This window comes from Petaurus breviceps, unplaced genomic scaffold, assembly GCF_028583685.1.
Source record: "Petaurus breviceps papuanus isolate PSGF00001 unplaced genomic scaffold, PetGlider_PUasm1.0 189, whole genome shotgun sequence".
NCBI classification, from domain to species: domain Eukaryota; kingdom Metazoa; phylum Chordata; class Mammalia; order Diprotodontia; family Petauridae; genus Petaurus; species Petaurus breviceps.
The window spans coordinates 36,798,525-36,823,296 of record NW_027185809.1 but is presented as its reverse complement, the minus strand read 5'-3'; the positions used below and the strand labels follow the sequence as shown (position 1 = coordinate 36,823,296).

Below are 24,772 nucleotides of genomic sequence, written 5' to 3'. Positions count from 1 at the left end.
CTAACTGAACCTTACTTACTGTCTTCTCTTTTTTTTAACCTTTTTATTTTGAATCTCATTTTTATTGATGCCTTTTGTTTTCATATCACATTCTTTTCCAAATATAGTCTTCCTCAGTCACCCAGTAAGCTATTCCTTGCAACAAATATTTAAAAGAAAAAAAAGTATTTCTGCAAAATTAACTGACCCATTAAATATGTCTGAGAGTAAGTAGAACATTCCACACCCATGACTCCCCCATCTCTGCAATGAAGGGAGAGAAGTAGATTTTTCAACTCTTCTCCTGGGTCAGGCTTGTTCATTATAATTCTACTGCATCGCTTTTTGTTTGTTGTAATTAATTTTTCTGTTTACATTGCCTTAATCACTATGTGTATTTTTTAAAATTCTGCTTACTTCACAATGTATGACTTCATCACATAAGACTGCCTTGCATTTTTCATACTCATAATTTCTTACAGTATAATAACATTCCATTACTTTCATGTTCCTCCAGCATATGGGCAACCACTTTGTTAAGTTTGTCACTACCACAAAAAAGTACTTTCTTTTGTTTGATGACCTTTTTGGCATATACGCATCATGGAACTATAGATTTATAGACAGAGTTGGAAGAGATACGAACATGTTGGTGGGATTGTGAATCAGGCCAACCACTCTGGAAAGCAATTTGGAATTATGCTAAGAGAAAAACAGAGAAAGAAAGAAAGACAGAGAGAGAAAAAGACAGACAAAGACTGAGGCAGAGAGACAGAAAGACCCAGACAGAGAGAAAGAGAGAGAGAGAGATGCCCATGCCCTTTGACCCAAAGAGAAAGCTTGCTTTAGAACATTATCAGCCCCAGAAAGGTCATCTAGTCCAATCACTTCATTCTACAGATGAGAAAAACTGAGGTTGACAAAGTCTAAAGTGGCCTGTCCAAGGTCACACGTGGAGAAGTATGACAGAATCTGAACCCAGTTCCTCTAACCCCAAAGCCAGTTCTGTAGGCATGGCCATTTTAATCATATTTTTATTATGTTTCCAAATTGTTTTCCAAAATAGTTTCGCCAACAACATATTAGCACAAAATATTAGCATATTTTTCAATGACTATTCTTCATCTTTTTTCACCTTTGCCAAATGTGACATTTGATATGAAATCTCAGTTGTTTTGATTTGCATTTCTCTTTGAGGAAAATTAATTTTAATGCTGTATCATTTGATTATTAATTTAAATTTGTAATATTTCCTTCTCTGTTCAAAAGAAGTTTCTCTTTAAATTAGCATTAAGAGAATAAGTACAATATTCCACACCCATGACTCCCCCGTCTCTGCAGTGAAGGCTCCAAAGGGAAACTTCTCGCCCATTCTAGCTAAGGAATGTGATCACACTCCAGCCCTGCCTAAGCTTGGGCCTCTTTGTTGATCCCATAAACAGAGACTAAATCCAAACTACCAAAGGGTAACGTTTATGCAAAGGGAAACTTTTATGTCTGGCTTTCTAATCAAAGTTGGAGCCAGGGAGATCCTGATTAGGTTGGTCCTTCTAGCCCAGACTACTTGAGGCCACTTGAATCCCATGACCAGGCCAGGTTTCCCAGCTATTGTCCTCCCTCCAAGATGAAATAATTGGGAGGAGTAGAGAACTCTTACCCCATGTCTTCATTAAATATCCACCAATCAGTACTCCCTTTTGCTTGTCAGAGGAAGTCCCAAGGATGTACTGTCAGAAGGAAGACAGGGGACTTAAGGTGGCCTGAAACATTTGCTTAGGGTCTTTGATCACCTAGAGAGTTCAGTAACCTCTGTTTATTGACTATTTGCTAGCCTAATTAATAAATCAATTTATCATACCCAAAACGCTATCTCTGAGAATTTCACCTGTGATGTCTTATTATTATTGATTTGGAGAAATCTTTCATATGACTAGTAATAGTTTGCATTCTTCTTTTAAGAACTTTGTTCCTATGTTTTGACCACTTATCCACTGGGAAATAGTTCTTGATCTTCTATGTTTGTGTCAATTCCCTTTATCTTAGAGGCATGGCTCCACCCCTGTCTTAGATAAATGTTATTATCAGAGATATGTAAACCCAGGATTTTTTCCTCAATCCATTCTCACCCAAGCTACACTGCTCTTTTCTAGTAAGTTTTTCAGTTTTATAAAATTCGAAATATCTATTTTATCTTTTATAATTTATCTATCTCTTGCTTGGTTAAAAATGTTCCCACTAGGGGTGACTAGGTGGTACAGTGAATAGAGCCCAGTCCTGGAGTCTGGAGGAGCTGAGTTCAAATCCAGCCTCAGACACTTAATACTTACTAGCTGTGTCACCTTGGGCAAGTCACTTAACTCCCAATTGCCCTGCCTTCCCCCCTCCAAAAAAAAAATGTTCCCGCTGGCTATAGTTGTGAAAGTAGCTATGATCATGATGATGATGATAAGTTTTTTTATGGTGTTACCTTGGCTATTCAACCAATCTTATCTTCTACAATTCCCAAATATAGGCCTTCTATTTTAGCTAGGTTGATCTCCTTACTGTCCCCTGAACAACCCATGCTCAATTTGACTCCAAGCCTTTGTTCATGCTATTCTCTACCTAATACCTCTCTGACCTGCCTTCCCTACCCCGCCCCCACCACATCCTTCTCCCCTGCCTGTAACAAATTTTCTCTCCTTTAGACTTCCTAAGTCCCATTTCCTCACACAGCTCTTCCCACAACTGCTGTAGACCATAGTAATCTCTTTCATCTGTATTCCTATTGAACATACTTAAAAATCAGTTTTTTTGGGTACTCAATCACAGACTGATTTGTAATGTTTGTTATTCAACTGTTCTGTGTGTGTGTATGTGTTTTCTCCCCAGCTGAACTGTGGGCTACTGAAAAGCAGGGACTAAATCATAATGACCTTTTCTATGCCCTTGAGGATCTAACCACAGTGCTATTCAGATAGCAGATGCTTAATAAATCCATGTTGAGCGAATGAATGAATGGAAGAAGGAAGAGAGAGGGGGAAGCAGGAAGGGAAGAAGCAAACAAAAGAGAAGGTGGGAGGTAGGAAGGGAGTGAGAGCAGAAAGGGGGAGAGTAGAAAGGAAAGAAAAGGAGAAAGAAAGAGAGAGAAGAAAAGAAAGGAGTGAGGGACATACTGACAACTGGACTGACAAGTTTTGTCCCTTTACAATCCTATTTGTGACCATCTGCTCATCCTGCCATGAGAATGATGCTGGAACATCATGGTAGGTAAAGGGAGAACCCTGTAGCAAAAGATAAACCCCTAAATATGGAATCTCCAATAGGATTTCTCAAGATTAACTTCCATGAGCACACACTTTTGAAAAGGAACAGGGTCAAAGTAGAGAACAGAACAAGTGGGGGGCAGGATAGGATGGTGGGAAATAATAGTCAATCTTTCAAAATATATCCATTATGGAAATGTTTTGCGTAGCTACACGTGTACAACCTATGCTGAATTGCTTACCTTCCCAGTAAGGGTGGGTGACAAGAGAGGAGGGAAAGAATCTGGAATTCAAAGTTTTAAAATCAAATGTTTAAAATACATATATATATATTTTTTTACATGCAATTGGGAAATATGATATACAGGCACTGGGGTATAGAAATCCATCTTGCCCTACTGGAAAGTCGGAGGGGGCAAGGGAGAGGATATAGGAGAGAGCAGATTAGGGGAGGGGTTATACAGTGGGATCACTGTTTTGGGGTGGTGGATAGGGAAAAGATGGAGAGAAAATTTGTAACTCAAAATCTTGTGGAAATGAATGATGTAAACTAAAAAAAACATAAAATTTAATTTAAAAAAAGAAAAAGCCACACAAAAAGGATTAACTTCCATGTAAGTTCTGCACAACTTCACATGTATCACTGATATCATACTGCCTGCCTTCTTAATGGGAGGAGGAAGCGGGAGGGAAGAGAATTTGGAACTCAAAAGTTTTTTTCAAATGAATGTTAAAAATAAATAATTTTTTCAAAAAGTTATTTTTAGGTGTATGAGTTTGTTGGATGACCATAGGATAATTCATTCATCTTAAACAAAACAATCCTAACTAGTTCCTATCATTGCTGCTATCCATTGCCCTAATATCCCTGCTCTCCTAATCAACCAGAGGCCTAGAAAAAAAAGTATAAACTCCCACACTCTCTGAAGTTACCAATGATCTCTTAATGACCAACTCTAGTGTCCTTTTCTCAATCCCGTGCCTTATTGGTCTCTCTGAAGGATTAGACACAGTTAACCCCTTTCTTCTCGAATACTGTCTTTTCTGGGTTTTCATGATATTGTTCTATCCTGGTGTTCCCCCTACCTGCATGACCTTCCCTTCTTAATCTCATTCACCCATTCATCATCTATATCTCATCTATTAACTATGGATATACTTTCAAGGATCTGTCCTTGGACCACTTACCTTTTCTCTCGATCTATGTTCTTACTTAAAGAGATCTCATCATCTCCCATCTATATGCTAAAGACCATCAGCTCTCTATATCCAGCCTTGGCCTCTCCCCTACACTCCAGCAACATATCAAAAACTGCCTATTGGTCATTTACAACTGGACATCCCATAAGCATCTCAAACTCAACACGTCCAAAATAAAATTCATTAATTTCCCTCTTAAATTTACCCTTGATTCAAACTTCTTTTGTGTCAAGCACATCACCTTTCTTCCAGTTACTTGGCTTTAAAACCACAGTATCATCCTTTAGCCCTCTCGCATTCACCTCACCTATCTCATCAGTTGCCAAATTCTACCATGAGAGATTTTATAATATCTCTCATACACATTCTCTTCTCTACACTCAAATAGTTCCCACCCCGACTCAGGAGCTTTTTATCTCCATCTGGACTATTCCAAAAGCCTCCCAACTGGTTTCATGTCTTCCACCATTCTAATCCAAAGCCGTTTCCTTAAAGACTAGGTCTGATTATGTTGCTGTCCTATTTAACTATTTCTAATATCTCCTTAATGTCTCTAGGATCAAATATTATTCCCTATGGTATTTAAAGCTCTTTACAACCTGGACTCTTCCTATGTTATCAGACTTATTTCATATTACTCCCCTCTACATATTTCACGGTCTAGCCATACTGGCCTAACCCTCCTCATCCTCACCCATAATATTCTGTCTCTGCCTGTTCCTCATGCCTTGAATACTTTCCCTCCACACCTCTGCCTCTTAGAATCCCTGGCTTGTTTCAAGACTCACTTCAAATGTCACTTTCTGAGATAGTTTCAGAGAAACCTGGTAAGACTCCTTTGAACCAATGCAAAGTGAAGTGAGTATAACCTGGAGAACAATTTATATAAAAACAACAATACTGCAAAGGCAAAGAACTTGAAAAAAATAGGAATCTTGATAAATAAAACCAACTACAATTCCAGAGGACTCATGATGCTACCCATTTTCTTTTTTTTTTTCCAAATGCTTTACTAACTTCTGATTTTTAGCATTCATTTCCACCAGATTTTGAGTTACAAATTTTCTCCCAGTTTTTCCCCTACCCACCACCCCAAAATAGCAGTCCCACAGGATATCCCCTCCTCCAATCTGCTCTCTCCCATATTTACTCCCATACCCCTTTCGACTTTTCCAGTGGATCTCTATGCCCCAGTGCCTGTATATCTTATTTTCCAATTACATGTAAAATAGTATTAATAATAGTATATATATTTGAGTATTTGATTTTAAAACTTTGAATTCCAGATTCATTCCCTTCCTCCCTCGTCTCCCACCCTTACTAGGAAGATAAGCAGTTCAGTATAGGTTAGACATGTGTGGCTAATGCAAAACAATAACATAGTAGATATATTGTAAAAGACTGACTATATTTCCCTCCCTCCTATCCCACCTCCCACTTGCTCTATTCTCTACTTTGATCCTGTCCCTTTTCTTTTCTTTTTTTTGAAGCATACTTTTATTACTTTATTTTTCTTGGGGTATATGTGTTTGCTGTTTTGCAACATGGCTGATATAAAAATATGTTTTGCACGATTTCATATATACAATATTTTTTTTAGGTTTTTTTGATCCTGTCCCTTTTCAAAAGTGATACCCTATTTAGTGTGTATTTCATTCCCTCCCCCAGCCAAATTCAGTGCGAATAAGGTTGACCCATTCCCTTTTGCTTTCCTATTCTTCCCCTCCATTGTAACCATTTTCCCTTGCCTCTTCTATATGAGATAGTTTACCCCATTCTGTCTCTCCTCATCTCCTCTCATTATATTCCTCTCTTACATCTTAATTTCACCTTTTAAGTATCATCCCTTCCTCTTAAATTGGTCCTGTGCCCTCTATCTACATATACCTGTAAACATATATACACACATTCATATATGCTTCATTTTTTTTTACCAGAACATACTCACGACATAAATTATTACAACTCAAGTAAATGCTCTCTTTGGATGTCTAATACATATTGAGCTTTAGCACATACTTCCAGGATCCCTGGCGCCATCTATGGGCAGGGCCAATTATTACAGTTAACCTTAATTTCCTTCTTTCTTCCCTCCATCTTTCCCACTATGTCAAGCCCTGTGATCAGCCTTAATTTTACATCTTATTACAATTCCAAAAGACTCATGGAAAATGCTATCCATATCCAGAGAAAGAACTGATGGTGTCTGAATGCAGATTGAAGTATGCTATTTTTACTTTGGGGTTTTTTTTTCATAGTTTTTTCCTTTTGTTTTGCTTCTTTTTTTAAATTTTTTTAATTTTTATTTTTTTGCCTTTGTGAGAGGAAATTTTATTGTAATTATTCACCTCAACAGAGTTCAGAAAGAACAGATTAGTTCAGTCCAACATGATCGGCAGTTGGAATAATCTAGTGAAGTGACCTGACTGCTAAGGATTTAACTTAGATGCTTTTAATACTTATCCAACTAACACCTCAAACATAATCCAGAAGAATGGGTTATCTTCCCCCTTTTCACTTGAGTCCCCCAACTACCTCATCTCAATATCGAAATAACATCATTAAATACAAGTTCCAGAGAAGCAGAGCCCCCTGGAGCGTGGAGCCATGAGGACAATGCACAACGAAGAAAAAGAAAATGAAAATAAAACTCTGATAATTTACCAGTCTAATAAAACAAGACTTTTCAATATATTAAGAAATAAATCCAGTTACAAATGCACCATGGGTCTGGTGTAATAACGCAAAGTGACCGGCTATTTACAAGACACACAAGCAGGAAAGATGCACCTATTTGGGCCCTGGCCTTCAGGAGACAAACGTGTTCTCCCCAGTGTAGGCCGCGCACAAGAATCCATCTTCATCTTTCTCCTTCTCATAGAGCTGTCCCATAGTTAGGCTAGACCGTGGGGCGGTTTTATCAACAAACAGGAAGACTGCTTTCTCTGAAGGAAGATGAATCCTTTTCCTGATGAGCCACATGAACTGGGCCACAGTAATGTCAGATGGAACCAGGTACTTCCACTTGTCAATGTCAACAATCTGAGAGCCTGAGACTTTTTCCACAATCACCGGGACCCAGTCGGGGTTTTTGGCTCGGATTTTGGCAGACTCTACACATCTGTGTTCCAGCGAGTGGTCCTCCTTGAACATCCACTTCATGGCGGCGGCAGCGGAGAAGGGACACCGAACAGGCCCGGCCTCGACAACAACAACAACAGCGGCGACAGCGACAGCGACAGAGGAGGAGGAGGAGTAGACGGCGGCCTGTTTTGCTTCTTCTTACACAACATGAGTAAGGTTGGGGAGGAGGGAGGGAGGGAAAAAATTTGGAACTCAATGTTTCAAAAAATCAGTGTTGAAAATTGTTTTTACATGTAGTTGGAAAAAATACTATTAAACAAAAACAAACAAAAAACACTTAACATCTTATTTACCAGTAAACCTATATGATAGGAAAGAGTTCTGAAGAAAAATGATTCTCACCTCCATCAGCAAAATGTCTTTGGAGCTCTGGGCTTGTACCTTTGGGTGCTGGACCTTCACTGCCACAGTTCTCCCATCATACAGCACTGCCTTGTGGACCTGGGCAAGGGAGGCAGCCCCAAGTGGGGTGTCTTCAAAACTTTGAAATAGGTCCTGGATCTGTCCAGAAAGTAAAAAAAAAGGATAAAAAGAATGAAAGGGTGACCCAATTCAAGCTGTATAAGCATTCTAAGAGAAAGGAATTATTATTATCAATAACTCTTGTTGGCTCACAGGTGCTATCTGTGGCCACCCAGGATCCCCTGGCTCTTTCCAATAACATGAGCTTCTTTCTGGGAGACATTTGGGGTGAGAGACAAAGGAAAAGCCAGGTCTTTATCATCTGTATATAGATGATTCCTGAGTTTCAGTCCTACATCACCAACATTTCAAATTGGATGTCCCATAGACTACTCAAGCTTAACATATAATTATCTTTCTCCAAAAACTCATTCCTCTACTGACTTTCCCTGTTATTGCCAAAGACACCACCTTCCACTGGCCTAGGCTCACACTCTTTGTATCATTTTTGCCTCCTCAATCACACTCATCACATATTTCAGTCCACTGCCAAATTTTGTTGTTTCTACTTTTACAACATCTCTAGTATATGTCCCCTTCTCTCTACTCACACAGCCTCTAATTCAGGCCGTCATCACTCCCTACACAGATTATAGCAATGTTTCTTGGTAGGTCACCTGGTCTCAGGCTTTTCCTGACTCCCCTCCATTTTTCCCATAGCCAAAGTGATGCTTTTAGCATCAAATATAAAGTTTTCAGTTTGGCATTTAAAATTTTTGCACAAGCTGGCCTCTTCCTATCTTTCTAGTGTTCCTGCATGTGACCCCCCCCTCCATGCACTGTAGGTCTGACCATACTGACCTGTTTGCTGTTCCTCACACATGATGCTACCATGTGCCTTTGTACTGGCTGACCCCCATGCCCGTAATGCATTCTCCCATTTGGAATCCCTGGTTTCCTGGTTCCTAGTTCTATATGAAGCCTTTCCTAGTTCCCTCTTTTCCAAAATTTGCACTCATTTTGTATGTATGCATATGTGTATGCATGTATATGTGTACACACTATATATGTTCTGTGTATATATGTGCATATAATTTTCTATACACAAAAACATATGTGTACATATGTTTTGTCGTTGTTTAATCATTTTAAGTCATGTCTAACTCTCTGCAACTCATTTTGGAGTTTTCTTGGCAAAGATACTGGAATGTTTTGCCATGTCCTTCTTCAGCTCATTTGACAGATGAGGAAACTAAGGAGAACAGGATTGAGTGACTTGCCCAAGGACACACAGCAAGTAGGTGTCTGAGGTCAGATTTGACCTCAGGTCTTCCTGACTCCAGGCCTGATACTCTATTGTGCCACCTGGCTGCTTATGTGTGTGTGTTCGTGTGTGTGTATGTCTATGTGTGTATAAAAAGTAAGCATGTTGTTTAAAACTCCATTAGAATGTAAGTTCCCTGGAGTGGCTAGGTGGTGCACTTAATAGAGCACCGGACCTGGAGTCAGAAGGACTTGAGATCAAATCTGACCTCAGACACTTAACACTTACTAGTAGTGACCTTGGGTAAGTCACTTAACCCCAACTGCCCTGCTTCCTCACCTCCAAAAAGACAAAAAAAAAAAAGAATGTACATTTCTTGAGGGCAGTGAAACAAGACTTTTATCTTTGTATCCCTAGTGGTTAGCACAGTTGCTTGTAAATTGTAGGTGCTAAATAAATGCTGGGTGGCTAGGCAGCACATGGATAGAGTTCTGGGCCTGGATTCAGGAAGATCCAAGCGGAAATCCAGCCTCAGACACTTACTAGCTTGGCCAAGTCACTTAACCCTATTGCTTCAGTTCCCTCATCTGTAAAATGAGTTGGAGAAGAAATAGCAAACTACTCCAAAATCTTTGCCATGAAAACCCCAAATGGGGTCACAAAGGGTTAGACATGACTGAATCGACTGAACAACAAATAAATGCTTATTTGCTAAACTAGTTTTATATGTTTTATGGTTTATGTGCAAAAAAAAATTATTTCTGGATTACCCAAAACTGTGTATTATCTCATCATACAAGCGATTTATCATTATCTATTGTTTCATGATATTAGCTCCCTTCTCCTTAGTAATGTGATAATCAAGTGATGATAGTATGTGTGGCCTTGGATAATAATCAGACAGGATGAATTATAGCTCTGCTAGTCTGGATAATTCTGAAATCCCAGGCCCTAGGCATAGAATACATAAGTCATCTCCCTTCTCTAAGAAGCAGCCTTGGAGAATGCATGTGGTCCCGTCATCCCTGCTCCAAGGCTCAGCCCAGTCTTACGGAGAGCTCTGGGCTGAGAGCCAAGAGGCTCCATTTTGGTTCTCATCTGTAACCTTGACTCACTGAACATCTGCAGCTAAACCTCTTCTATTCGTGTCCTGGTTTCTCTGTCTTGGGGAGGGGATGCTCTTTGATCTTCCATCCTCTGCTCCCTCTGAGGTACTTGTAAGAGAAAGATGACATCATAAAAGTAGAGAAGGTGCTAAAGAGATCTTCGGTACTGATCTGAGTAAAAAGCATGCTTGATAAGAAGTCAACAAAACTCCGGTTTCTGTTCATAGTCTTCTCACCATTGAACAAAATCACTCAACCTCTCTGAGCCTTTATTTCTTCATTTAGAGAATAAGGGGATAGGATGAGACAGTCTCTAATGTTCCTCCCATTCTATGATTCCATGAATATTGTATGTCGTAGGAAGGCCCAACTCGGGCCCATTCCCTATTAACACAGGAACAAAATGAGACACCGGCGGGTTGTTGAAGAGCTAACAAAAGGAGCACAAAAAGGATATTCAACAAGGATACCGCACTGACTCCGCGTTGGCTCACCTCTCCCTCCCCACCTCCTCTTAGCTGTATACAGAACCCTATCTGATCAGCAAGCCGGAGAATGGCAACCCAAAGGTCAAGTCTAAAGTGCCCTGCCCCCATGTTTTATGGGGCTTTAATGCCCTCAAGTGACCAGGAAGTCACGGGAAGGTACTTCAACAGAGACACAGCTTCCTGTGTCAATCAAATTTTGAGAACAACTTCCTTGCTTTTTAAGAAAAGAAACAGGTTAACCTATATGGGGTTTGCTAGGGACAGGTAGGTGGCCCAGTGGATAGAGTGCCAGGCCTGGAGTCAGGAAGACTCATCTTCATGAGTTCAAATCTAGCCTCAGACACTTACTAGTTGCATGACCCTGGCTAAGTCACTTAACCCTGTTTGCCTCGGTTTCTTCCTCTGTAAAATGAGCTGGAGAAGGAAATGGCAAACCACTTTGGTATCTTTGCTTAGAAAACCCCAAACGGGGTCACAGAGAGTTGGACATAACTAAAAACAACAGAACTAAAAAACACAACAGCCCTGTAAATAATAATAGTACCTACCTCACAAGGCTATTAATGAGGATCAAATGAGATAAATGTAAGATTCAGTCAGACATGACTGAATCGACCCCAGCAACAACCTACATGGGGTGAGGATGAGAAGAGAAGTTAGGAATCCTACGCTCCATAAGAAAGGAAAGTGACTCCTTCATTCTCTCAATGTTTCTGACTTGCTAGGGGCTAGGTCAGGACAAAATTTCTCTCTCTTCAATCTTAAACCCCTGAAGAACAGAGCAGATATTTAGAGTTATCCTAAGGTGGCCAAAGCCTTCTCTCCCTCCCCCCACATTGCTGCTGTCTTTATCCCTCGCCCTCGCCCTCCTCTGGCTGCAGAAACCTTATGCCCCTGTCATCCTGTCCCTTTGTTCTGCCAAGCCACAATTACTCCACTAATCTTTCCTCATAAATCATTCCCTTCAACCATTTCATCATTTTTGTGGCTTTTGCTGAACTCCTTCCCATTTGTCAACATCTCACCAGGGAGGAAGGCTCTGGCACAGGGGAAGGCCAAGAATCTATCGCTAGTAGGACAAGATGGCATTCCTCCATACAAAAGGGTATGGGGTCCCAGAGTCTGACTTGAGGTGGGTGTGCGTACACACATACACACACACACACACACACACACATACACACACTTATCCCTGTGTACAGGGGTAAATGTGCTGGATTTGGAGCTAGAAAACCTAGATCCAACTCTAAATTCTGTCATTTACTAACTATGTACCTGGGTTGAGTAGCCACCTACCCTCAGTTTCCTCATCTGGAAAATGAGGGGTTTGGACTAGATGACTTCCAAGGTCCCTTGCAGTTTTAAATCTATGGTCTCATGTTTTTTTCCAATCATATTTTGGTGCCGGGTTTATGAGGAGACAAGATGCATCTCATCTTATGCACTCTCAAATAACAGCAACTGACTTTTAAGGTTTTACAAAATACTTTCCTCATGACAACCCTGTGAGGCATAGAGAGCAAATATTCTAATCCTTGTTGAACAAATAATAAACAATAGCTAGCATTTATATAGCTCTTTAAGGTTTGCAAAACTCTTTTCAAATATTATCTCATTTTATCCTGACAACAGCCCTAGAAGGTAAGTGCTATAATTCTCCCCATTTTATAGACAAACAAACTGAGTCACTGGGAAGTTAAATGATTTGCCCGGGGACATACAGATAGTTAAGTATCTGAGGAAAATTTTCATTTTAGCTCTTTCTGGCCCCAGGTTCAGCACCATTATTCACTGGGCCACCTAGCCACCATAACAAAAATATCAGATGGTGAACAATGAGAAAACTAAGAGACAGGTTTAAATGACTTAGCAAGTTTCAGAAGCAGAACTCAATCCCAGAGCTTCTCAGTTCAAAACTAGTGATTTCTAGTGTTCACAGCTATGATCATCCTTTTTACTTGAGCAAGCCTGGTAGCCAGGATTCTCACTGTAAGATCCAGGATTTGGGACAGGAAGTCCTTGGGATCATCTCTTGGCAGCCTCGTTCTACTACTCCCTGCTTTCCCATCTGAGAAGAATTGGAACCAGGCTTTCCTTTCAACAGGATAAAAGCCAATTTCTCAACTCATATTGTCTCTCAGTCACCTTCACTCCATGCTGATGCCTGCCAGTTGCTAATCTCAGGAAGAATAATTAGATTTGGAAGTCTCCAACAAAGTAAAAACATTTCACGTAGCCTCTATCAGTTCACAGTTCCTGGGCGGCTAAGAAGAATCTGAGATAAAATTCAGTCTCAGACACTTGATACTTACTAGCTGCATGACCTTGGGTAAGTCACTTAACCCCAAATGCCTCACCTTTCCCACTCCAAAAAAAGAAGAATCTTCCTATGAATAGGATGAGAAATAACGATGATCCCTTCTTGAGCCTCAGGCACTTAGGGGTAGAGTGCCCTACTCCCTCACTCACTTCCCACCTTCAACAGGAAGAAAGCACAGGGCAGAAATCGGTAGGACAATAAGACAAGACATTTCTAGAGGAGCTAAGAAAAGAAAAGGACCGGGATACATCTAGAAGAGCCCTAAGAGGCCGCCTAGTCCTGTCTCTTCATTCTGAAGATGAGGAAACTAAGGCCCAGGGAAGTTGTGGCTTACCTAACATCTCACAGGCAGGTAAGTCAGTATGAAGAGGCAAAACTGGAGCCCAGTACTCTGACTCTGGAGGCACCATTCTTTCCTCTTCACAGAGCTCAAGGAGGCAGCTTGGTAGCAGAGGGCGCTGGATTTACGCTTAGGAGAACTGGCTTCAAATCTTGGTTCTGTCAGGCTTCAAATCTTGGTTCTGTCACTTGGTGCATGTGTTTTCAGTTGTGTTCTCCCTTAATAATCCAGAAACGTATAGGGACTTTCCTCCTTCTCCCATCATAAATGTGCCATCCAACTTTTGTTGTTGTGTCATTTCAGTGTGGTCTAACTCTTCATGACTCCTTTTTGGGTTTTCTTGGTAAAGATACTGGAGTGGTTTGCCATTTCCTTCTCCAGCTCATTTTACAGAAGAGGAAACTGAGGAAAACAGAGTTAAGTGACTTACCCAGGGTCACACAGCTCATGTGTAGTCTGAGGCCAGATTTGAACTCAGGAAAATAAATCTTCTGGACTCCAGGCCCAGAACTCTCTACTATGGAGCCACCTAGCTGCCCATAGTACATGTGTGACCTTGTGCAAATAATTTTACCTTTTTGGGGCAGAGTCTTCTCTAAGGAGAAGAGTTTGACCTAGATGACTGTATTAGCAAGCACCCTAGCACACCCAGGATGGCCTGCTAGCCCAGGTTCTTTGATCTGCTTTTCTAACAGAAAGACAGCTTCAAAGGGGTCAACAATCTTACTTTAATTAACAGACAGGGCTCCAACCATCTAAACAGAATAATGCAACCACTTATATATACCACCAGACGGGCAGAGCACCAACATCTGGGTAGTTGGGGGCTCTTAACAAACGCTACTCAGAGTCCCATCCAGGTAATCAAAAGGTCCTTCTCATAAGCGAGTCCCTAAAGTAAAATACTAACCTCCCAGTATATATAGTTTTTAACTAATAGACTCGGACCCAGAAGGGACCATAACCCTCGAGACTCAGTGCCTAATTAGCTTAGTACCAAAAGGTGTGGAAACCTTCCTACAAGCAAGCCTCCCCCTAAGCAAGCTCCTCCTTAGGCAAGTTCTTCCCACAATGGGCTCTGTGTAACTCAGGATGTATCCCAGCCGTGAAGGCAGCAAGACATCCATGATTGATATGGGGTCACATAGGCCTATTGATGGACAGGGAAGATCTTCCTATTCATTAACATTACAATGACCTCTAGGGTTAAAAGCTAGGATCCTATAACTTCTGCAATGTCCTGGCTTTTCTCATTTTACAATTTGTCCCAATCCAACAAAAAAAAAATTATTTTCTCAGATAGCAGTAGGTCCCAAGGAGAATACACTGTAGGGCAAGATACAAGAAGGGTTTTCCAGCAGGTATTGTACTTGATTCCTCACCTCCTGGCAGCTGTTCTCACATTTGTAAAACCTGAGAGAGGAAAGGGACCTTGGAGATCTCCATTCCTCACTTCCTAGAGGCTACATTCACAACTGTGAAACCTTCAAGGTGGAAGGGACCTTAGAAATCATCTTATTTACCCTGAAATGGAGAAATAAATTCTGCTATATCTGCAGAACATCAGCCAGTCCAGTTCAGAGGGGTCCACCAACTGAATAAAGTTGCAAAGCTTCTTCCTAAATCCAAGGAGGCATTTTATGATAGCACAGAGAGGGCAGACAGGCTGCAAATCAGAGTCTGCACACAGGCAGGGGCTGGAGACAAGAGTACCACCAACAGGTGACATTTCTCTAATACTCACATCCAGCAGAGGATCACAGTTAACACAGGGAGGCTCCATGGAATGAGACCTGGTTCCACTGTTGGCAACCTTGGTCAAAGTCATTCAACCTCTCACCTGCAAAATCAGGATCCCAACCACCTACCTCACCTGATAATTATTGTAAAGACTGAAATGAAATAATATGTAAATAAAGTGCTTTGTTTCTACAAAGTACCATGTAAATTTGTATTATTACATTAACATCTTAATAGAATGTTTTATATAATATGATATATAATGTTATTTTTGTTGTTGTTCAGTCACGGTCACGTCTGATTCTTCATAAGCCCATTAGTGCATGGGGTTTTCTTGGCAGATACTGGAATGGTTTGCCATTTCCTTCTCCAGTTCACTTTATGGATGAGGAAACTGAGGCACACAGGATGAATTGACTTGCCCAGGATCGCACTGGTAGTAAGTATCTGAGCTCAAATTTGAACTCTGGTCTTTCTGATTCCAGGCCTGGCACTTTATCCACTCTGCCATCTAGCTGTGCCATATAATATATTCCTATATATTACAATAAACTAGATGCAGTGTGTTGCAGGGGAAACAGAGTTGGCCTCAGAGTCCAAAAAACTTGGGTTTAAGTTCTGCCTCTGACCCATTCTGGCTGTGTGACCCTGGGCAAGTCACTACACAACTCTAAGACTATAAATTGCAGAGAATGTGCAAGTTGCATTGGTATATGGTAGTTTACACATAAGGAATTCCCTTTAATTATGAAACTTCCTCATTTCTCTTGAGTCTACAATCAGACTTCTCCATCTCTTCCTTCCTCCTCTCCCTTTTCAGCTTCTTTTGATGTATTGTCTTCTCCATAAAATGATAAGCTCCTTGAGGGCAGGGACTGTCTTTCCTTTTTTTATAATATTTGTATTCCTAGACATTAGCACAGTGCCTAGCACATAGGAAGCATTTAATTAATATTGGTTGACTGACTGGCTGAAATTGCAGGTCCAATTCAAAACATAATTTTTATTAAACATTTATGTTTTTTGAGTTCCAAATTCTCTCCTTCCCTTTAGCCCATCCCCTACCCATTAAGAAGGCAAGCAAGGGTCTCAGCGGCGGGAGCCAGAACCTCGCATGAGGTCGGGGCTCTCCAGCTGCATCTCGGCGGGTTCTGTGAAGAAGCCTCTGCCCGAAGACAGCTCTTCCCAGCCAAGGCGGCCATTTGGCCCAAGCCCGAGGATCCGCAGGCCTGTCTGACAACGAGGACAATTATGACGGCGATGACTTCGATGACGTGGAGGAAGATGAGGGTCTGGACGACTTGGAGAATCCCGAGGAGGAAGGCCAGGAGAACGTGGAGATCCTTCCCTCTGGGGAACGGCAGCAGGCAAACCAGAAGAGGATCACCACCCCCTACGTGACCAAGTATGAGCGAGCCAGGGTCCTGGGCACCCGGGCCCTGCAGATCGCAATGTGCGCCCCTGTGATGGTGGAGCTGGAAGGGGACGGACTGAGCCCCTGCCCCCTGGCAGTTTTTATGTTCTGTTTGTTTTTCTATATGAATAATAAAGCCTATTCACCCTAAAAAAAAAAAGGCAAGCAATATTATATCCATTAAATATGCAACACATACATTTTAAAAATTAAATTAGAATGAGGACGGTATACTAGGAACTACCCAGAGAGGGGCAGTTAAGAAGTAGAAAGAGGACTGAACTGGAAATCCTGAGATATATGTTGTAGGAATTACAGACACAGAGGTGAAAGGCTCCCTTGGAGTCCTCTAGTCAAATTTCCTCATGTTATTTTTTAAATCTTATCTAAAAAATGATTTTGAGAGAGGAGATTCTGGGAAGATGGTGGAGTAGGTCAGTAAATTCCAAGCTCTCACATTTCCTCCACAAACAAGACAAAATAGCACCTCATGGCAAACACAGAGCAATAAAAATAAATAAGAGTAGGGAAGGCTAGGTGGCGCAGTGAACAGAGCACCAGCCCTGGAGTCAGGAGGACCTGAGTTCAAATCCGGCCTCAGACACTTAACACAAAACTAGCCGTGTGACCTTGGTCAAGTCACTTAACCCCAATTGCCCTACCTTACACCCTCAAAAAAAGCAAAAAACAAATAAATAAGAGGAGGGGCAGAGCAGTGGTCCTTCTGGCAACCATCAGAGATGATCTGAAGAAAAGTTCCAGGATGAGGATTGATCCCTGTGAAGAATAAGCACTTCCAGGCTAGTTCTACTTAAACAAGACAAGCTGGGTTGGGGGGCTGCCTCAGTCCCAGACAGAGGAACTTTTACCTCCCAGACAGTGAGGGGAGTTGGGCACCTGAGCAGGGGGAGAGCGAGGACACCTCTGTTGATAAGGAACATCATCCTAGACCCAGCTGTGCCACGGAGATGTGGCAAGGGTGAGAAGGAACGTCTGGTACATGCAGAAGCAGTTGATGATGGCTGTGGGCACTTACAGGAGACTGGTGGTCTTGGTTTCGGTTCCAGGGCAGAGGGGAGAACTGAAGTAGAATCTGAGGCCAAAGGCACCCCTACCTCCAACTCCATACCCCAGGACAAGAGGTGATTACAAAAAATAAGCTGCTACAAATTAAAAAAAAAAAAAGAACAGGCACAGGAGAAAGAATGTAACCATATAAAGTTACTATGGGAATAGAGAATACCAGGCTTCATCTTCAGAGGAGAATACTGAAGCAAAGAAATGCTCTCCTATCTCAAAGAGTAGCATCAAATGGTCCCCTGTCCAAAAAAGAATTAATAGAAGAACTTAAAAAGACTTTAAAAATCAAATGAGAGAGACTGAGGAAAAACTAACAAAAAATAAAAGGATAATCCAAGAAAAACAAGAAGATTATGAAAAGAAAGTCAACCAATTAGAAAAGGAGATCTAGACTCTAAAGGAAGAAAACAACTCCTTAAAAATCAGAATTGGACAAGGGGGAGCCAGCAAAGTCATAGGAGACCAAGAAATAATAAAACAAAATATATGGAATGAAAAAATAGAAGAGAATATGAAACATCTCATAAAAAAACTGACCTAGAGAACAGATCAAGAAGATGAAACATAAGAATAACTTGACTACCTGAAAACTATGATAAAAAAAAATCTTGATACAATAATTCAAGAAACATTTAAAGAAAATTGTCCTGAAGCATTAGAACAAGAAGGTAAAGTAGAAATAGTAAAAATCCACCAATCACCACCTGAAAGAGATCCTACAAGGAAAACCCACAGGAATATCATAGATAAATCCCTAACCCCCCAGCTCAAGGATAAAATATTACAAGCAACAAGAAGAAAACAATTTAAATACAGCATGGCCACAATTAGAATCATACAAGACCCAGCAGCAGCCACACTAAAAGATAGCAGGTCTTGGAATACCAAATATGGAAGGGCAAAAGAACTAGGGTTTTGCCAGATAATATCATACCCAAAAAAGCTAAGAATAATTATAAATGGAAAAAAATTGACATTTAATGAATTGTCAGACTTTCAGGATTTTGTTTTAAAAAAAATGCATACAACACAAACCTGAACTTAATAGGAGATTTGACATATAAGATCCAAGAAAAATATAAGGTACGTATCAAAGACTAATTACAAAGGATTCAATAAAGACAGACTTTTACCTTTTATATTAGAAAATGTAAAACACATGTCTAAGATTATTATTAGTAATTAGGTAGTTTGTAAGAAAGATTGGGGTAGACCTGAATATATGACTTTTAAAAGTAAAACCACTTAGGAACAGCTAAAAAGTGTAATTATCTATTAGATGGGGGAAGAAAATTGGTAGTTCTGGAAACCTACTTTCATGGGTAATGGGTTCAAGGGGGAACAATACATACATACATACACACAAACACACACACATATACACAAACACATATGAATGTATGTATGTATATATGTATAAAAATCTTCTAAATTCAGAAAGAAATAAAGTGCTAAGGGGATAGGGAGGGCAGAGAGGATAAGGAAAGAATCTTTAGAGGGGAGGGTGAGGGAATAGGACAAAAGGGGATATACAAGGGTGTTTGGGATATGGAATGGGAGGATAAGGCAGGGATCTTTGGAGAGGGGTGGGTAAGTCAAGTAATAAGAGGGCAAGGTAGCAGGTAGAATAAAGTAGAAGAGGCAGGAGGGATAGGAACTAAGAGATATGCACAAACATAAATAAAGATCAAGAATAGAATTATTACGGAAAAAGGAGTAGGAGAGGTAATCATGATCTCAGACAAAGTTAAGGCTAAAATAGATTTAATCAAAAGAGGAAAATAGGGAAACTGCACTATGTGTTGGCCATATTCAATGTTGTTTGGGACTATTTAAAATAAGTAGACAGTATAAGGTTGCAATATTGCTATGCTATAGGAAATGAGTTAGTAGGCTTGGAAAAATATGGAAAAACTTGGACTCATAAAGGAAGAGGTTATCCATCCTCAGAGAAACAGAGGACAAATAAATATAGTATAGTCTTACATAGATGCATATGAATGTATATGTCTATATATGATTATATATCTAAGTATGTGCATGTAAGCGTATGTATGTATATATGGGTATGTGTATGTATATATAAATATATATAAAAATTGTGTGTGTGTGTGCGTGTGTGTGTGTGTGTGTAAATATATCTGTGATTAATTGTAGCCTTTGGAGATGGAGAAGAAAGGGAAAAAAAGAACAAAGTAAAAAATGCACAGCAGATAACAAAAGAAAACTTACAAGGAAGCAAAGAAAAGATGGAAAGCTCTGAACACAATGCATAGTATTTATTATATAGGCTTTCTTGAAATGGAAATTTATGGCTGTGTATTTTGAATCCCCTCTTATGTTCTGCTGTGCACATGGCAATGTTTTTTTTCTTTTGTATTTAAGTTTGTAATATGTTTCTTTTTCTTATTGTGTATTTAACTTTCACTTTTTCTTTTCTTATTGTGTATTTAAGTTTAAAATAAGTTAATAAAAAAAGCATTTTATTCATGTAGGGAGCTCTAATTTCCTCTTTGGCTGATGGTGGTAGAATCAATCAACCCTTTCTTTGTATGTCATTGGAGTTAGGAAGACCTGAGTTTAAATCTGGCCTCAGACACTTAAAAATTGTGTGATCCTGGGGAAGTCACTTTGACCTGTCTGAATCAGTTTCCTCAACTGTAAAGTGGGGATAATAATAGCACCTACCTTCCAAATACTTATTTCCTTCCTTCTTTCCTTCCCTCCATCCTTCCTCCCTTTCCTTTCTTTCTTCCTGTCCCTCCTTTCCTTCCTTCCTTCCTGTCTCCCTTTTTCCTTCCTCCTTCCTTTCTTCTTCTCTCCCTCCTTCCCTCCCTCCTTCCTTCCAGACAACTTTTATTCTTAGGAGAATTGCTTTGGGCCACTGGGAAGTTGATTAAGTTGATTGATGATTAAGTCAAAGTCTCAAAGCTACTAGTGTCAGATAAAGGTCTTTTTAACCTTGATGATGACTCTTCCCACCTCATTTTACAGATAAGGAAACTGAGGCCCAAGGAGATTAAAATGACTGGCCCAAGGTCATATGAATTGTAAGCGGCAGATATGGCAACAGAAACCCAGTCCTCTGACTCCCAATCCTAAGCTAGTTTCTTTATACCTTACTATTGCATGGCCCTGTGGTCCTCACATCCAAACAATAGCCTCTCCCCTCTAATAACTTAAAAGTCATTACCTAAAAGAGATTCCCCACCCACCCATTATAGTATTCACCACTGACTCCACATCACAGAAAGGATTAGGGGAGAGACCAGGGCTTCCAGAAATACTACCAACCTATGTCCCCTCCAAGAAACCAGAATTATAGGAATTAGCACAGGATCCCTAAAATGAGTCAATGGCAGCAAAGGGTGAGGACATGAGTCTTTTGAGGGCCTAGCTGGTGTGTGTCCACTTTATACTTATATGCAACAGTTCTTCCCCCCATTTTCAGGAAGTCATACACCCCCCATACACACATAAAAACACACACACACGTGCACACAATAATTTATTGCTAGTGTCATGTTCCTAGCTGCCTTTATAAAAAGGTAATTAAAGACTGGCACAGCAGCCTATAATTAAATATGAATAAAACGTCTCCAAATGGAACCTTGATGCAAGGTGTTCTTTGGAAATGCTTTATGCTGATGGACAGCAAGAAAAAAAAAACAGAAGGACCTGTCCCTAAAATCGAGTTTTTTCCTCCAGTACAGCTAAAAACAAATGCCCCTCCACCCAATCTTCCAATTCAGCTCCCCAAATCCTTTCAGCAGCAATCATTAGCAAAACAAACTGCAGTATTTACAACAATTAGATTCAAACTGGGCCCTCAGCTGCCCCCTAGTTATTCACCAGAAGCTTGTCTTGATTTCTTTGGGTTTTGCCTTTTCTTGCCCACCCCTACCTCCCAAACCTCCCACCTTCCATCCTGGCGGCAAAATCAATTAAATAAAACAACTGCATTTTAAAATGACTAGTTTTTTTGTTTGTTTTTAATTACTGTTGTTCCATGATTCAAATTTATCGATGTCACTGTCTGCAGAAAGAAAAACAATCAGAAAGAAGTTTTTCTCCATCCTCTCCTCTACCCTCTATGGTTTTTGCAAAAATAGAAAAAATGCTCAAGTTTAAAAAATAAATGTTATATTCCTCTGAGACTCAGCTGAGATTTCAGCTAGCTTACAAAAATTAAGCACAGAATGGGAATGGGGGTACCTTAAGTTGACGTAACCTTTCAATTCTGTGTCGTAGTCACATTAAGAGAATCTCCAGGGGCAGTTAGGTGATGCAGTGAGTAGAGCACTGGCCCTGGAGTTAGGAGGACCTGAGTTCAAATCCAGCCTCAGACACTTAACACATTTACTAGCTGTGTGACCTTGGGCAAGTCACTTAATCTCAACTGCCTTGCCTTTCCCCCTCCACCAAAAAAAAAAAAAAAGGGAGAGAGAGAATCTCCAAAAAGCCAACCAATAGAAGTGTGACTTTCTTGACTCAAAGGGGCCATTTTTTTTGGTCTTTTACTGTATCCTTTGAAACTGGCATATAGTAATCACTTCATAAATTCTCGCTGGCCATATAAATTCCTACATAATTAAGCAGAGTTTCCAGGCGCTATTCCTCTCCTCTATTCTCAGAGTCTAAAAGTATATGTTTCTCTACTGGACCCTGAATAAATATCCAAATGCCTGGGTGTGGAGTCAGACTTTCAGGATTAAAAGAGACTCAGAGGTTATCTAGACCAACCTTTCCTGAAATATGCATCTCTTCTACATCTTTAACAATGGGGCTTCCAGTTCCTGATAGAAAATCAAGGGTAGGGAACCCATTTCTTCCTGAAGCATCCCATCACATTTATATAATAGTTCAAATTATTGGGAAATTTCTTCTCCTGCTGAGCCAAAAATCTATGCCCTCATAACTTCCATTCACTAGCCAAGAACAAGTCCAATTGCTTTTCTATGCAGCATAGAAGAGGAAGAAAAACACTGGTTTTGGGTTCAAATCCTCTGACACTTACTATCTATGTAACCTTGAACCTCGTGGGTCTCAGTCTCTTTATTTGTAAAATGAAAGAGTTGGCCCAGATAGCCTTTGAGGTCCCTCCTATTCTGTACCTATGACCCCTCAAATATTGAAGACAACTACCTTATCCCTCTTTATATCTTCTCTTCTTCAAGATAAACATCAACTAATCTACATATGACATGGTTTCTAGTCCTCTGTAATGGTAATGGGCATTTGAAGACCCTCCCTGATTTGAAGATCTTCCCTGACCCCTAATAGGCCAAATGTAATCACATAGAGGCTGTGGTGTGAGGAGTTTGCTGAAGGGTCTAGCAGAGCCCACAGGAAGCTGGGAGTTGGAGCAGCTAGAGGGTGGGAGAGAGAGGAAGCACCCAGGGAGAGTTAGGCTTGTGAGTGTTGGTTTGTGGGAAGGATAAAGGATGGCTATCTGCTGTGTTATGGAGTAATAACTTCTATGTTGCTGTGATGGATTCGGTTTCCTGGTATTGGGATTTGTTTTTCTGGCACAAGAATAAATGTTTTGCTTCTGTCTTCTCTATGGAGAACCTGTTATATTTTGTGATTGAGACCTATGCTGACATATTTACAGGCACCGTCAGTGCTATAAATATTGTGTTGGTGCGACATCCTCTAATTCCAGTCACCCTCTTTTAGGTAGAATATGACTTGTCTCTCTCAAAATACTGTATCTAGATGTGTTTTCAGTAAGCTTGGGAGAACTCAAGAGGTGGTTATTACTTTCTAGGGTAGGAGTTCTTAATCTGAGATCCACAGATTCCTGAGGGGTTGTGGATAAACTATAGGATGTTCATGAACTTGGACCGAAAAAAATGCATCTTTATTTTCATTAGCCTCTATTCGAAAGTTAGCATTTTCTGCCATTATGAACTTTTAAAAGAAAGCATTATTCAGGGGGCAGCTAGGTGGCGCAGTGAGTAAGAGAACTGGCCCCAGTGTTGGGAGAGCCAGGATCAGTTCCGGCCTCAGATACTTAACACCCACACAAAATAACTGGCCTTGTAACCTTGAGCAAGTTACTTAACCCTGATTGCTTTAAAAAAAGAAAAGAAAAGAAAAGAAAGCTTTATTCTAAGGAGGGTTTGCCAGACTGCCAAGAGAGTCCATGATGAAAAAAGAAGAAAGAACCTCTTTTTTAAGAACGTCTGACTGGGGAACTGTTCAGGGTAGCTGGTGAGGGGGTCTCCTGATGTCCTCTATTCCTACCAACTGGGCCACTCTCTCCCCTCATCTGTCACTTGTCAGAGAGCAATAGGTAAGTAAAGGGAGGGAGGAAACACCCTTAATGCACTTGACAGAAACTGAAGGTAGCTTGGCCAGAGCTGAATAAAGTGCTATGTTATCCAGAGGCAGAGATGAGCTTCACCTGCTGGGCAGAAATGGTAACCACTCAGGGGCTGAGTAAACTGTTTGCCTCAGGCAGCAGCAGTTCCCAGAAACAAAAGAGGCAGGTTACTATGGCACCAGCAAACAACATCTGGCTGGGGCTGTCACAAGCTGGCCATTAGCTGGCTTTCTCCACTTCTGGATCCACGCCAGCCATTATCTGTTAGCATCATGGGAGGGGGGGAGGGAAGAGACAACTCCCTTCTGATTCAAGTGGAAGTGATGACCCATGACAGCTCCCCACCTTTCACCCCCACAAACACAAACATGCTGGACCCGAGACTGACTCTGCGACTGTGTTTAGAATCACAGATGGGAGTGAACCCCAAGGACAACCTGTGCAGTGGGACAAGGCTTCTCTCATTTCAGTATGTCCCTCCCCACGTCTGCCCCTTAGGGTAACTCTTCTGAGATTCAGCTCAGGCACAGTCTTCTGCCTTTTTTTTTTGGAGAGGGGAGGGCAGGCAATTGGGGTTAAGTGACTTGCCCAAGGTCACAAGGCTAATAAGTGTGTCAAGTGTCTGAGGCTAGATTTAAATTCAGATCCTCCTGGCTCCAGGGCTGCTGCTCTATTCACTGTACCACCTAGCCACTCCTAGGCATAGTCTTGCACATGAAACC

The 24,772-nt window shown here is 40.8% G+C and overlaps 1 protein-coding gene and 1 pseudogene across 9 annotated transcripts in view; both read right to left on the bottom strand.

The window, feature by feature from the left end:
* ADCK1 (aarF domain containing kinase 1) overlaps positions 1-24,772 on the bottom strand; it is a 196,202-nt gene that overhangs the window by 61,354 nt on the left and 110,076 nt on the right. For all 9 annotated transcript variants that reach the window (XM_069092316.1, XM_069092315.1, XM_069092323.1 and 6 more), the window contains one exon: positions 7,911-8,069. In XM_069092316.1, the coding sequence (XP_068948417.1) occupies positions 7,911-8,069 (159 nt within the window). The remainder of the gene's footprint in view (positions 1-7,910; positions 8,070-24,772) is intronic.
* LOC138164068 (gamma-aminobutyric acid receptor-associated protein-like 2 pseudogene) lies at positions 5,967-7,878 on the bottom strand (annotated as a pseudogene).